This window comes from Acomys minous (assembly GCF_964271855.1).
Source record: "Acomys minous genome assembly, chromosome: 5".
Taxonomy (NCBI): domain Eukaryota; kingdom Metazoa; phylum Chordata; class Mammalia; order Rodentia; family Muridae; genus Acomys; species Acomys minous.
This window is the reverse complement of record NC_140494.1, coordinates 118162203-118175525: the sequence shown is the minus strand read 5'-3', so window position 1 is coordinate 118175525 and position 13323 is coordinate 118162203. Positions and strand designations below refer to the sequence as shown.

At 53.1% G+C, this 13323-nt stretch overlaps 1 protein-coding gene across 1 annotated transcript in view; it reads right to left on the bottom strand.

The window, feature by feature from the left end:
- Positions 1-7722: 7722 nt before the first annotated feature.
- HCN4 (hyperpolarization activated cyclic nucleotide gated potassium channel 4) overlaps positions 7723-13323 on the bottom strand; it is a 39380-nt gene continuing 33779 nt past the window's right edge. Inside the window, exons 5-8 of the mRNA XM_084782334.1 lie at positions 10945-11091; positions 10592-10832; positions 9536-9700; positions 7723-9388 (exon numbers count right to left, since the gene is read on the bottom strand). Coding sequence (XP_084638460.1) covers positions 7932-9388; positions 9536-9700; positions 10592-10832; positions 10945-11091 — 2010 coding nt within the window. The 3' untranslated portion in view covers positions 7723-7931. The remainder of the gene's footprint in view (positions 9389-9535; positions 9701-10591; positions 10833-10944; positions 11092-13323) is intronic.

The window sequence follows — 13323 nt, the reverse complement described above, 5'->3', positions numbered from 1 at the left end:
GTATATTTTGCTACAATGAATTACACCTCAATAAGAAGCACAGGTAAAACTAGCAGTCATAACAAAAACATGAGAAGTTCGTGACAAACCCAATGAAATGTAAAAACTTGATGAAGACAATTATAAAACGATATTTAAAAGAACTGGCCAGGGTGTTAATGACTGGTATGCTTGTGAGTTTTAACTATCTTGACACGGGCAGCCCAGAATCACCTGGAAGAGTCTTAATGGAAATTTACACAGAGCAGGTGGTTTTGTGTTCATGTCTGTGGGAGCTTGCCTTGGTTGTAAATGTAGGAAGATGCAGCCCACTGTGGGTGGCCCCATTCCCCAAGCAGAAAGTCATGAGCAGTATAAAAGGAGAAAACAAGCTGAAAGTAAGCAGTAAGTCGAGATCAATGTTTCTATTCTCTCTCTGCTCTTGGCTGTGGGTGTGACACTTTAAGTTCCTCCCTTGACTTCCTTGAGCTGATGAACTGTAACCAGGAAGTGTAAAGCAAACAAGCCCTTTCTCCCCTAAGTTGCTTTTAGTTGAAGTATTTGTCACAACAGAAATAAACTGACGCCTGGCAACTGTTCTGAGCACCCCCATCCTCCATGTACAGCCTCTTTGTGTTGTGTTGTAGCCTTGTGACAGTGGGAACATAAAAGAACGTAATATAGAATGTCAGAGTTTTAGAGGCCTCTTGAGCAAAGAAGGCACTAAGGAGATTTCTAGAATTTGAGATGTTTGTATTGACAAACTTGAGCTACATTTTATATGTAAAGCATCTGCTTATCTGAGGAGATGGAGGGAAAGAGAGAGACAGGGATGGAGAGAGAGAGAGAGAGAGAGAGAGAGAGAGATTACACAAACCATACCCAGGAAGAAGATATTTGTGACATATAGTTAATGAAGGATTTATTTTGTTCCCCCCAATAGATGTGCATAAACATCCTATAAATCAACAAAAAGACAAATGACAATAGAAAATGGAGCAAAACATATGAATTCATATTTCCCAAAAGTAGAAACAGATTAGTATATGAACAAAGACCCAGCCTTACTAGTAATTAGAGATTTGCTCATTAAAACACAATTAATAACACTAGACTGGGGAAAGTAAGAATCCTGAGAACTCCAGTTATTGGCAAGAATAGCTCAGACCCTGCAGGTGGGAGTGTAAGTTATTTGAACCACTTAAAACAGGTTGACATTATCTCATAAAAAGAAGATTAATTTGCCCATGACTCAGCCATTCTGCCTGATATGGATCCTAGAGACAGTTCAACAGGAGTTTTTGTAGCAGCAGTGTCTGCAAGCATGAAAACTAGAATTGTCTTTCCCATCTCCAGACTGGAGTCCTATGCAGGTGAGATAAAGAAGAGGCTATGGGTTCTCTGCATCCACGGCACCCCACAGTGATAGTATCAAATGGGAAACATAAAAGCATGTGCAGCGTGGTGTCATTTGTGTAACAAACATTTTAAAACTATAGATCTAGTCAGTGGGATATAAGAATAAAGGATATATATATATAATATATATATCAGGACTTGACTTCCTGGTCCTCCTGCCTCCACCTCCTGAATACTAGGGTTAAAGGCGTGTACCACCATACCTGGTCTTAGGCAGCTCTGGGGATTGAACCCAGGGACTTATACATGCTAGGCAAGTGCTCTGCCGAATGAGTGACATCCCCAACCATAGAGATCATTATTGCAGAGAAATGTAAAACAGTAACAAAACTAACAAACTCACACAGATTTTTATGACATACAGAAATTCTGAATATTATTATTAGCAAAATCCTTCACCCCACCAAGCAGATACCCCTAATTCTACTCCTCAACCTTGGTATTGCAACCAACTGCATTATACACAGACCTTATGTCTGTAGTAAAAGGTAGTGAAAGCTAGGTCTCAGATAAGTGGTTTTTCCTGGGGAAGCAGGGCAACAGATGCCTTCAAATGTGGTCTTTATGTTCTATTTCTTGAACTAGGTAATGAGCAAATGGCTAGTGTTGATAATCCTCACATGGAATGTGTCTTCTGCCTATCTGAAATACTCTACCTTCAAGAGGAAGAGAATTAAAGATGCAAAGTCAGCAGGGGCAGGGGTCAGCAGGGGTAAGAGTATGCAGGGCAGGGGTCAGCAGGGGTCAGCAGGGGTAAGAGTATGCAGGGCAGGGGTCAGCAGGGGTAAGAGTATGCAGGGCAGGGGTCAGCAGGGATCAGCAGGGGTAAGGGTATGCAGAGCAGGGGTAAGGGTATGTATGCAGGGCAGGGGTCAGCGAGGGTAAGGGTATGCAGGGCAGGGGTCAGCTGGGACAGAGGTAAGGGCCAGCAGGGGTAACAATTAGCAGGGGGAGGGGTGGGCAGGGGTAAGGGGCAGCAAGGGTAAGGGGCAGCAGGTCAGCAGGGCAGGGGCAGCAGGGCAGGGGCAGCAGGGGTAAGTGGCAGCAGGGCAGGGGCAGCAGGGGTAAGGGTCAGCAGGGCAGGGGGCAGCAGGGGTAAGGGTCAGCAGGGCAGGGGGCAGCAGGGGTAAGGGTCAGCAGGGCAGGGGCAGCAGGGGTAAGGGTCAGCAGGGCAGGGGGCAGCAGGGGTAAGGGTCAGCAGGGCAGGGGCAGCAGGGGTAAGGGTCAGCAGGGCAGGGGCAGCAGGGGTAAGGGTCAGCAAGGGTAGCGGGCAGCAGGAGCAAGCTCTGAGCTTCGTTGGGAACTGTGAACAGCAGAGAATGGGAGAGCCTGGTCCATCAGCAGAGGATGAAGCCCCAGCCAAGGCTCAGGGAGTGGGGAGCCTAGCTGAGATGAAGAATGGAAGGCTTTTGTCTGCAGGAGGAGAAAGCTCTGGGCGTGGGTGAGGTCACCCTAGAAGAGCATATGGAGAGACAAGTTAGGGGCCAAGACTGGCTCCAGCAGCACAGCCCTTTGGGAAGAAGAGGAACTCTTACAGCTGATTCTAAGTTGAGTAGGGAGAGTGGGGACCCCAAATCTGGGGAGAACCTGACCAATGGGGTCTGACACTGAGGCGAATCAGCCTGGATTCTCCACTGTGGACCTAGAGGACTGGTTCAGAGCTTTTCCTGAGGAGGAGAAACAGAAGCCACATTGCTGGGGAGGAAGAAGTGACTCCCAGGGCAGGAAGTGAGGACAGAGAGCTGAGACCACTCTCAGGAGGTTCTGCTGAAGAAAGCGGCCGGCGTATAGTGCTTGGAATGAGGCACAGCTTCCATTCCAAATTCATTCACATTTTCTTTTGAACCAGGCCTGATGCAGATCTATGGTCTCAGCTACTCAAGAGAATGCTGAGGCAAGAGGCTCATCAGCTTCAGGCTTGCCTGGCCTACAGACTGGATCCAAGGCTAGTCCAAGTAACTGAGCAAGACCTGTCTCAAGAAACAACCCAGGAGGTGGCATAGCACTTGCCTAGCTTATAAGAGGCCCTAGGTTTGACCCCAGAAACACACACACACACACACACACACACACACACACACACACACACATCTCTTTCTCTCTCTCTCTCTCTCTCTCTCTCTCTCTCTCTCTCTCTCTCTCTCTCTCTCTCACACACACACACACACACACACACATACACAGGCACACACATAATTTGAATGTTCCAGTCTAGTTTAGTACCACTGAGACACTTGGGCTTTCTCACCTTTCTGATAGCCAGAAGAACAGTAGCTGTCCCTTGGGGCTGAAGCTTGTCGGGGAGGTAGTATCTCTAGATTTTGGAGAAGAAGGAATATTTCATCACTGACTCTTTAGAACCGTTAGTCAGCGATAAGAAGGAAAACAAACCAACTGCATTTTTCACTGTGAGTTTTTTAATTCTTTTTTTTTTTTTTTTTTTTTTTTTTTTGGTTTTTCGAGACAGGGTCTCTCTGTGTAGCCTTGGCCGTCCTGGACTCATTTTGTAGACCAGGCTGGCCTCGAACTCACAGCGATCCGCCCACCTCTGCCTCCCGAGTGCTGGGATTAAAGGCGTGCGCCACGACGCCCAGCTTGAGTTTTTTAATTCTATACAGACCATCACTCTATATCGTAATTGTCTGCACTCAGGACCAGGGCCCCTGCCACCCTGCCTCTGCTGAGTACCCAGCGCACAGGGGCAAGGCCCAAGTCTCCTGCTGTGTATACAGCCAGCTCCCTCCTCTCTGGCTGATGGGCACCAGGTAAGCACCAGCTCTGAGCCGCCCACTCCTTTCCTGTGCCTCACTGTCATTGAGGCTTCTTTTGACTTTAGAGTTGGTGAGAGAATGAACTGAGGACAAGAGGAAAGCACCCAGGGCTTAGCACACAGTAGGTACTTACTAACCGCCCTTGTGAAGTCTAGGGAAAACCCAGTTAGCTGGTGTAGCTACCCACTTCAGTTTAATTGGGACCTGCCTGTAAACCCACCTCACCCCACCACTCCAACGACAAAGGCTTTCCTTGGCCCTAGAGGCTAGCTCCACCAGAGGCCACTGTAGTCTAGCCTTGGCTGCCCCCACCGCAGCAGCTGAGTTTAGCCCAGCCTATGCCATGTCAGTGGGGTCCCCGGAGGAAGCACTGTCACCTGGCCACAGGGGGCAGTTGTCATGGGGATGCTGGGCCTGCTGAGCTGTCTGCTTAGCAACAGGACTCCCAGGCCTGTCGCCACGGAAACAGCCTAGGCAAGCAGTGATGGGGAACAACTGGCCAGGCTCCCTGCTCTATCCAGAGGACTTCCCCCTCATCAGGAAGGCAGGATGGCATTCATTCCCCTACTAGCCAGGAGCCCAAAGACTGCTCTCCCAACCCCAGACACCTGCCCTAACTATCAAGGTCCAAGGGCCTGCAGGTACCCTCTGCAGGCAAAGGTGAGGTAGAAGCTGGTACCATACCACCTCCCAGCTCCAGGTCTGGCCTTGGACCGCTGGAGCCCCACACCTGTACTCCATCCACCAGTGCCTATGATACCTTCCCCACAACTGGTCACCTCCTGGCCACAGCCACCCTCCCTCTTCCGGTAGCAAGAGGGCACATCCCCTGTTCAGCATCGAGCTGTGTCCATGTTCTAGTGTCTTTCTTCACAGAGATCGTGAGCCCCCCGGCAGAGGCATAGGGCTCCCCATCTTTGCCTGCCCCTTCACTAGTGACATTAGGAATACTCTCTGCCCCTCCTCGAGCACCACCACAGGTTGTACGTGGGTGCACACCCGTCTGTGGTCAGGCCTCACACTCCCATGCATGTAGGGAGCACGCAGACAGCTCAACTCCATGCTTCTGGTGGGGGCGGGGAGGGGGGCAGGCTCATGGCCATGTGTGTCCACAGGTGCTCAAGGGGCAGTGTCCCCACTACCCCTCACCATCCTCTCTGGAGACTCCAGGTTTCACTGTGAACATTACCACCCCCATCTCTGACCCCAAAATAAGGCAACACTTGCTGGAATTTTTTTTTTATTTAAATAAAATATACAAGACGGTGTGTTTAACCGTTTTCTGTTTTAAAAGTGGAAGATTTGAAAATTGCTTGTAGAGGTGGGGTAGGGGTGGGGACGCGGGTGAAGGTCCTACTGTCTGGACCTGACCTCTCCATAGTCACCAGGAGTTTGCCAGTGTGTCAGAGTGCTTATAAAATGCATGTGTCAGTAGAGAAGAGTGGCCAGGCCAGGCCTGATGATAAGGGACTCTTCACCCCTTAACCGCAGACCCTCCATCTTGTGTCCCATGCCTCTAGGATAGAATACAGGTTTGGTGGAGTCCTGCTAACTCTGAGCTGCCTTCGTTGGGACAGGGTGTAGAACTCAGGTACGCGGACTGACCTTCTGGGTCTGGGGAGGCTTCTCCGGCCCCTGGATAGACTAGGGCTTCTTTCTTTCCTGAATTAACTGCATTCCACTCCCTGCAGGCCGTCCACAGAGGGACTTCCCTGTGGCATCCCAGGGCCAAACCTGCCCATGCCATCATTCTGGCTGGTGCACGGGGACCATGGGCATGGAAGAACCAGCCCTCCTCACTGCATGGGCATCCAAATCCTACCTGCTTAGTTAGACCTTACATAGGGAGGCCTCAGGCTGGGCCTCTACCAAGGTCCTGCTGGAGAGGAAGCATCAGGGATGCTTTCAAATCTCTGGAATCTGCTTCTGGCTGCTCCTGCCTTCAGGGCCAAACCCATACACCAACTTAGCCTGTCCTCCAAGGTCCTCCTCTGGTCCCGAGCCTGCATATCTCCCCCAGTAGCTCAGCTCCAGGGCTCCACATATTGCGGTCACCTCCCCTACGCACTCCGTCCTCCCTCATTCTTTTTTCACTCACTTTCTCCCACTCTCCCCGTATCTCAAGGCCTAGTTCAAGGCCACCACTGGCCATGGACTTTCCTCATGCCATGACAGAGGCCCAGCCACCTCCTGAGTCCTGAGATTTTAAGTCTTGGAGCCCTCAGCTAAAGTTCCCCAGGGGCTCTCACCATAGTTCACTGGAACAATGGGCTAAGTTTATGAAGAGGGGGCGAGGAAACATGATTTATTGAGCACCTACTATGCTGTGCGCCAGGCACTGGGCTGAGTATTTCATGTCTTTTTCTTATCTGGTTCTCACTGGTCCTTGTGAGGCAGCTCCATTGTTGTCCTTATTTTACTAATGAGGGAACAGAAAGGTCAGATAACTTGCCCAAGGCCACACAGCTAAGAAGTGGCAGAGCCGGGATTTGAATGGATGCCTGACTGCCACCAAGCTCCCATCTCTTCCTTCTGTACTTTTTTGCCTAGGGACCAAAAACTAGGACTCCATGACACACTGTTTTCTGATGGGAGCAGACCAGGCGTTAGCCTTAGGGCGGTGGGGGAGTGTTGATCAGCAGCTCCGGCCAGACCAGCTCTGCCACTCCTGGTTACGTGATTCTGGAAAAGCAACCCAACCCTCAGCTTCCTCACCTGTGAAATGGAAACAAGCAAAGTCCCCACCTCCTGATCTGTGGGTATGTGTAACCAGCACTTGGCACACAACAGAGTCAACAAACAGATGTTCCCTGCACCTCCCATTAAACAGCTGGAGAAACTGAGGGCCGCCACAGAGGTGACAGGTGTGCTTGGAGCCCTGGGAAGTGGAAGGCTCGGCCTGGAGTCTTCCCTTCCACGGGTCTAGAGGTTGGGCTAGAACTGGGGCGCAGCCCAGAGAGGGGAACAAGGGTCTGCTGCTAGGTTCCAGGGGTCCCTTCCCTGAGGGCTGGGAGAGAGAGCATCCCCCAGAGCCTGCAGTGCCCAGCCTGCGGGCCACAGCAGATTCCTGGATGTAAGGTGACCTGGGTGTCCTGGCAACATGGGATTAAACTAGACTGCACACGCATGTGCGCACGTGGGAACTGATATCTACATGGCTCTACAGAGCACTACATAGCTATACATAGACACATCTTACATACATATATTCATATACATATCTTGCTACGTTTACAGTAGAAAAAAAATCCAAGGCCCTCAAGGGCCCCATGTGTCCCAAAGACTCAGGTGCTAGAGGCTCCTGGGAACACACCCCAGGGCAGCCCCTGAGGCTCCAAGTTTACAGCCAAGGGACTGATGGTAGGTAGCTCTTGCTCTAAAGAGCAATACAATGACAGGTCTGTACTAGGACCCCAAACATGGGTCACCCCACCCCTGCCCTGCCCTGCCCCACTGCCTGCCTGCCTTCCTTTGGCTGTTGCCTTTGGGCCTTGCCTGCTCCCCTCCCTCCCTCCCTCCCTCCCTCCTTACCCCCCTCCCTCCCTCCCTCCCTCTAGTGCTGAGTATTAAAATAGTCTATAAAAGCAAGTGACCAAAAATCTATAGCTCTAAGAATACCTGGTTATTTTCTGCTGTCTTTTTTGTTTTTCTGGGGTATGTTTTTTTTAATGGTTATTATTGTTATTGGTATATCTCCTAATCACAGTTAAACCTGAAGGAAGAAAGGAGTGAGAGAAAAAGAAGAGGGAGGGAAGGCCCGGCTCATAGATTAGACGGCAGTTTGGAGCGCACCGGCTCAGCCCTAGCCCCAGGTTCCCTCTGGGGTGCAGCAGTCAGAGGGGGCCCTCCAGAAGAGGCTCTTGCCCCAAACAAAGAAAGTGTAGGTGGCAAAGAACCTGAGGATGTCTTCCGAGGCAAAGTGACATGCTGGCCCGGGATGGCACCATATGGCCTCCCAGGAGGCCCAAGGCCCCCACTGCTCCCGCTTCCACCCCCAGCTCTGGGGTAGAGTGGGAAGGCAGCCATTGATTCCCCTGAAGAGTGAGGCGAGGCCCTGCGGAGAGTCTGTGCCCCATCCTGGGGGAGGGCTGGCTGAGAGGCTGAGATGAGCTTCAGGTCCTGTGTGAGGCGGCCAGGGGTGAGAGGTGGCGTGCCCCTGCGCTGTGGGACCTGGGGTGGAGGAGGGCTGGATGCAGGTGGCAGGAGCAGGGAACCATGGGAGCCAGAGGCCCGGGGTTGGGCACTTGGGAAAGTTCTTGGGGGGCCAGGGCTGTGGCCTGGAGGGCTAAGGCCTCCTCTGGGGGTAAAGGCTACCGGAGAAGCTCCCCCAGAGGCCCCTGCCATGAAAGATGGCCTTTCAGGCCTTAGGGGTGTCTCTGGTGTACTTGGTGGGCCAGCTGCCAGACCTGGGGACAACTCTCCAGGAGGCTGACCCAGCTGCCCAGGACTGGATGATGGTGACCTAGAGGAGGGTGGGGGCGGCAGGAAGTGCTCCAGGAGTCCCAGACCTCCACGAGCCCCAGGCAGTGGGGGTGGCGGCTGGGCAGCCTGTGGAGAGCGAGCTCCTGGTTGCAGTGGGGTGAGCAGCGGGGAGTCGGAGGATGACAGGGAGCCACCTAGCGCCTTGTGAAAGTGGCCAAACCCAGCTGTGGTGGCAGCGGCTGCGGAGGTGGATGGTGTGGGGGCGGCTGGTGGGGAACTGCAGGCCCCTGGAGGTGGGGAAGAGCTAGAGGAAGGCAAGAGAGGGCTCAATCCGGGAGGTGCGGAGAATCCAGCCAGCTGTTGGATGTGGAAGGAGGATGAGGAAGGGGTGTCCACCTGTGACGGGCTGCTGGCTGGCGAAGCAGAACCCAGCGCTGAAGGGATGAAGGACTGCAGCCTCCTCGGGTGCCTTGGCGTCTGTCCAGCCCCGAGGTTGCCCAGCCCAGGCCCCGGAGGGGGCCGGAAGATGGCAGCGGGCAGGCGAGGGTGGTGTGTGAGAGCTATGGCCACCGACGTAGTAGCAGCAGCGGCTTGTAGTGGCGCCTGGATAAGCGGGGTCCATATGACAGGCGTGGGGGTTGGGGTGGCCGAGGCAGCAGCTTGGACGCGGTGCGCGCAGTGGGCCATCTCACGGTCATGCCGCACGATCTGCTGGATAATCTCGTTCTCCTGGTAGTTGAAGACGCCCGAGTTGAGGTCGTGCTGCACCTTGTGGAGGAGGATGGAGTTCTTCTTGCCTGAGCCATTGAACAAGAGTGGACACTCAGGCCAAGCAAGGGGTGGGGGCGGGGGAGCCGGGGTGGGGGGATGGGGGGAGATGCGGAGTCTGTGTGTACTTGCGTCCCTGCCCTCCCACCTCCATGTCCTGCCCCGCCTTCCCTCACCTATCCGGTCTAGGCGATCCAGCGCAACAGTCTCGAAGGCCCTCCGCATCATGGGATACTCCTCCAGCACCTCATTGAAGTTGTCCACGCTCAGCGAGTACAGGCGGCAGTAGGTATCCGCCCTCACACTGGCTGTGCGCCGGCCCCGGGTCAGCAAACAGATCTCTGTGGGCACCGCAGGCCTCAGGGTCAGGCAGGCGCGCGCGCGCGCACGCGCACACACACACACACACACACACACACACACACACACACACACACACACACACACACACACACACACACACACACACAACATCCAGGCCACCAAAGCTGCCAATCCCGACCTTGGCGCCCCACTGCTTGGTACAATGATCTTACAAGGCTGCCTGCTAGGTTGTAGCAATACTGGGTACCAGCTCCAACCCCACCAAATGGGGGTGTCAAGCTGTTTCTATCTCTGGGGACAACTCCCCTCCAACGGACAGAATTCCTGTGCCCACTCCATATCCCTGAGCTGAAATCCCCGTCTCAAGGTGATCTGGTACTTCAGGAAGTGGTTCGTAGAAGAAGCTGGAGAGGGGCAGGTCAGATGGCTCAGCAGTATGGTGCTTTCCGCCAAGTCTGATGACATGAGGCAGATGCCCAGGACCTACATGGTAGCAGAGACTTGACTGCTCAGGTTATCCCCCTGACCTCTTCATGGATGTGTGAGAGAGGGTGGGTACATGCATGCACACAAATACAATAGAAGAGGCCAAGGAAACAACATAGTGCTCCCTCTGCCATCCGGAAGCAGCAAGAAGGCAGTAGCCTACTACTAAGAGCCCACCGTGCTCGCACCCTGGTCTGTGAGTTCCAGCCTCCAGAGCTGAGAAACCAATTTCTGTGGTTTATAAGCCACCAGCCTTAAGCGATTTATTATAGCGGACCTCACAGACAGACGCCCCTCTACTGAGCTCATAGATACCCAATTCCAGGCCGTGCCTTGAAGGGCCCTCCGTGCTTCTAATCTAGCTTGGCTCCTAGTCACTCCTGCTCTCCTGAGTGTCCCACCCCCACCCCCATCCGTCTCACCTCCAAAATAGGAGCCATCAGCCAGCTTGGTCTCCTTGTTGCCCTTAGTGAGCACGCTGACCACGCCGTGCTGGATAAAGTACATCTTCTTGCCAATGGTCCCTTCGCGGATGATATAATCCCCAGGCTGGAAGACCTCAAACCGCAACTTGGTCAGCATGGATGTCACAAAGTTGGGGTCTGCGTTGGCAAACAGCGGCATGGAGGCCACCAGCTTCCGGCAGTTAAAGTTGATGATCTCCTGCTCCACGGATAACATAGGTTGGGACACAAAAGACCAGGTCAGGGAGCCGTGTGCCAGCAAGGCCGAGCACCCCCTCTCTCCCTCCCTGCGCAGGCTGCCTGCAGCTCACCTCTCTTAGTGGCTCGCTCAGCTCTCCCAGGATGCTCTCCTCATCGAACATCTTACCCTGGTAGCGGTGCTCATAGTAGTCATGGATGCGCTGCCGGGTGTCAGGCGGGAGCTTGTGGAAGGACATGTACTGCTCCACCTGTTTATACTGAGATGGGGGAGAGAGACGGGAGTCACCTCCAGGCACCCCAGGCTGGTGATGAGAGGCACACCCCAACCCTTGGGCTTTCTTAGCCAACGTTGGCTCAATGTTAATATAAGCACACTGTACCCAAAATAATGGCCCTGACTGGTAGCTCTGGGGGTGGGGGGATGGGAGAGAAGAAGGTTTTATTAGTTGAAGGAGGTCCTCACAATGCTCAAAACTATAAAGAGGAGTAGAAACAGAGACCATCCACAGCCCAGGTACCGGCCTAATGGCTAAGGAAGCGAACAAGTTTCCTGCAAACACCAACTCTGGAAGAGAAGGCGCCCACTCTTGCCAGGAGTGCCAACAGGCCCAGTGACAGGGTGGGCTGCAGGTGGGGCAGAAGTGAGGCCACCTGACCCTTTGCAAACTGTGTCTGTAGATAAGGCCTCAGCTGGGACCTTGAGTCTTTTTTTATTTAATTTTTTCCCTTGAGTCTTTTTTGAGACAGGGTTTTTCTGTGCAGTCCCGGAACTTGCTCTATAGACCAAGCTGGCCTCAAGTAGTTCCACCTGCCTCTGCCTTCCCTAGTGCTGGGACTAAACAGCAGCTCCAGCTGAGAGGAGAGACAGGCCTGACAGGGCAGCAGCCTCCTGGCCAGCCATTGTGACAGAGGGAGCCTGCACATTTGGAGCTGTGTTTTGGAGAATTGCCTCTCAACAAACAGATGGAGGAACACCAGGCAGTAGTGAGAAGGCTGTTGTAGTTTAGGGAGGAGATGGGGTGGGGGGGAGGGCAGAGAGGTAAGCCATTTGAAAGGATTCTTAGGTAAATCAGGAAGACTCAACCAAGAATAAAATAAGGGAAATTCTCGAAGAAGTCACAAGCAGCTTCACGCTGGTTGTAGTGTAACAGAGCTCTGTGCCTTTTCTACACAAATGCCTGCTGTTCATTCCACAGGCTGAGCCTCACATAGGTCTGGCCCGAGTCCTGTCCGAAATGACCTGAGTCCTATTCTATCTGCCCCACCCCCATTTTCTGCTAACCTGGAACACTGCTTCCCCACACCACTGCACGTGCACCCAATGACCAGACCACTGGCCTAGAATTCTCTTCCACATGTCTCCTTTTATCTCCTCCAAGCAAGCTTTCCTGCCCATTCTGGGCCTAAAGGCTGACAAGCAACGGATGCTAAGGTCTACTGCGTGTCAAACACTAGACAACAGAGTTGGATCCTGCCGGTAAGGAGTCACGGCCTGGGGAGGAAAGATGAACCATCTCTACATAGAGCTACGTGGGATTATCCAGTTACAGGAGGCGAAGGGGGCGGGGGTCACATGATAGACTGTAGCTAAGTGGGTCACAGAAGGTCAAGTTCGAGATAAGATGCAGAGACAGCAGGTGAAAGGAAGAAAGGGGCTCTGTTCCTAGAGCCTTCTCTGGACCTGAGGCGGAGCATCTACAGAGACCAGGAACATGGCTGAGTTGAACATTAGCTGGATCTTGGCCCTGAAGTGCGGGGTGAAAAATTCCTGCCACAAGCCCATTTTCACCTTAGAAGCAATGGGAAACCTTGAAGAGGAGCTGGTTCAGAGTCTTCCTGTGACAGACAGGCTAGCCCGGCCTATTATAGGCTGTCCCGGAACTCCCTGTGAGGCTAAGGATGGTCCTCTAGCTTCTGCCTCCCGAAAGCTGGAGTTACAAGCATGTACCACCACGCCCAGTTAACATGGCGAAGGGATCAAATCCAGGGCCTCATACATGCTAGGCAAGCGCTCTACCAACTGAGCTACATCCCTGGTCTGGAATCTTTGATCCTCCTGCCTCAGCCTCCTGAGTGCTGGAGCGACAGGAGTATCCCACCATACCTGGCACAGGGGTACAGATAAGTAGCTACTTAGTTCATGACTATTGAATAGCTTATTTGATGTGAGTACAGTGCTCCTCGCAGACCCCAGGGCAGATCGTACAGTCCTGTTCTGACAGGACCACATTCAGAACTGTCAAAGGAGAAGCTACGGGACCTCAGGCTGCCTAAATCCAGGCCCTAGTTCTCAGTCACTACAATCAAAATGTGACTACAGGGACCCAGGGAAAACGCTAAGGGCTTTAAAGCGAAGCAGGGCTTTACAGTGGCCATCGGACAGCGTCGTTAAACTTGGCTGATAACTCCAGGCTAGGGCCTAAGCTCCTGGGGTCTGTTAGTAAAATGGGCAGAGTGGAGGTTTGGGGTGGCAGGGAGAGGAGGGACCA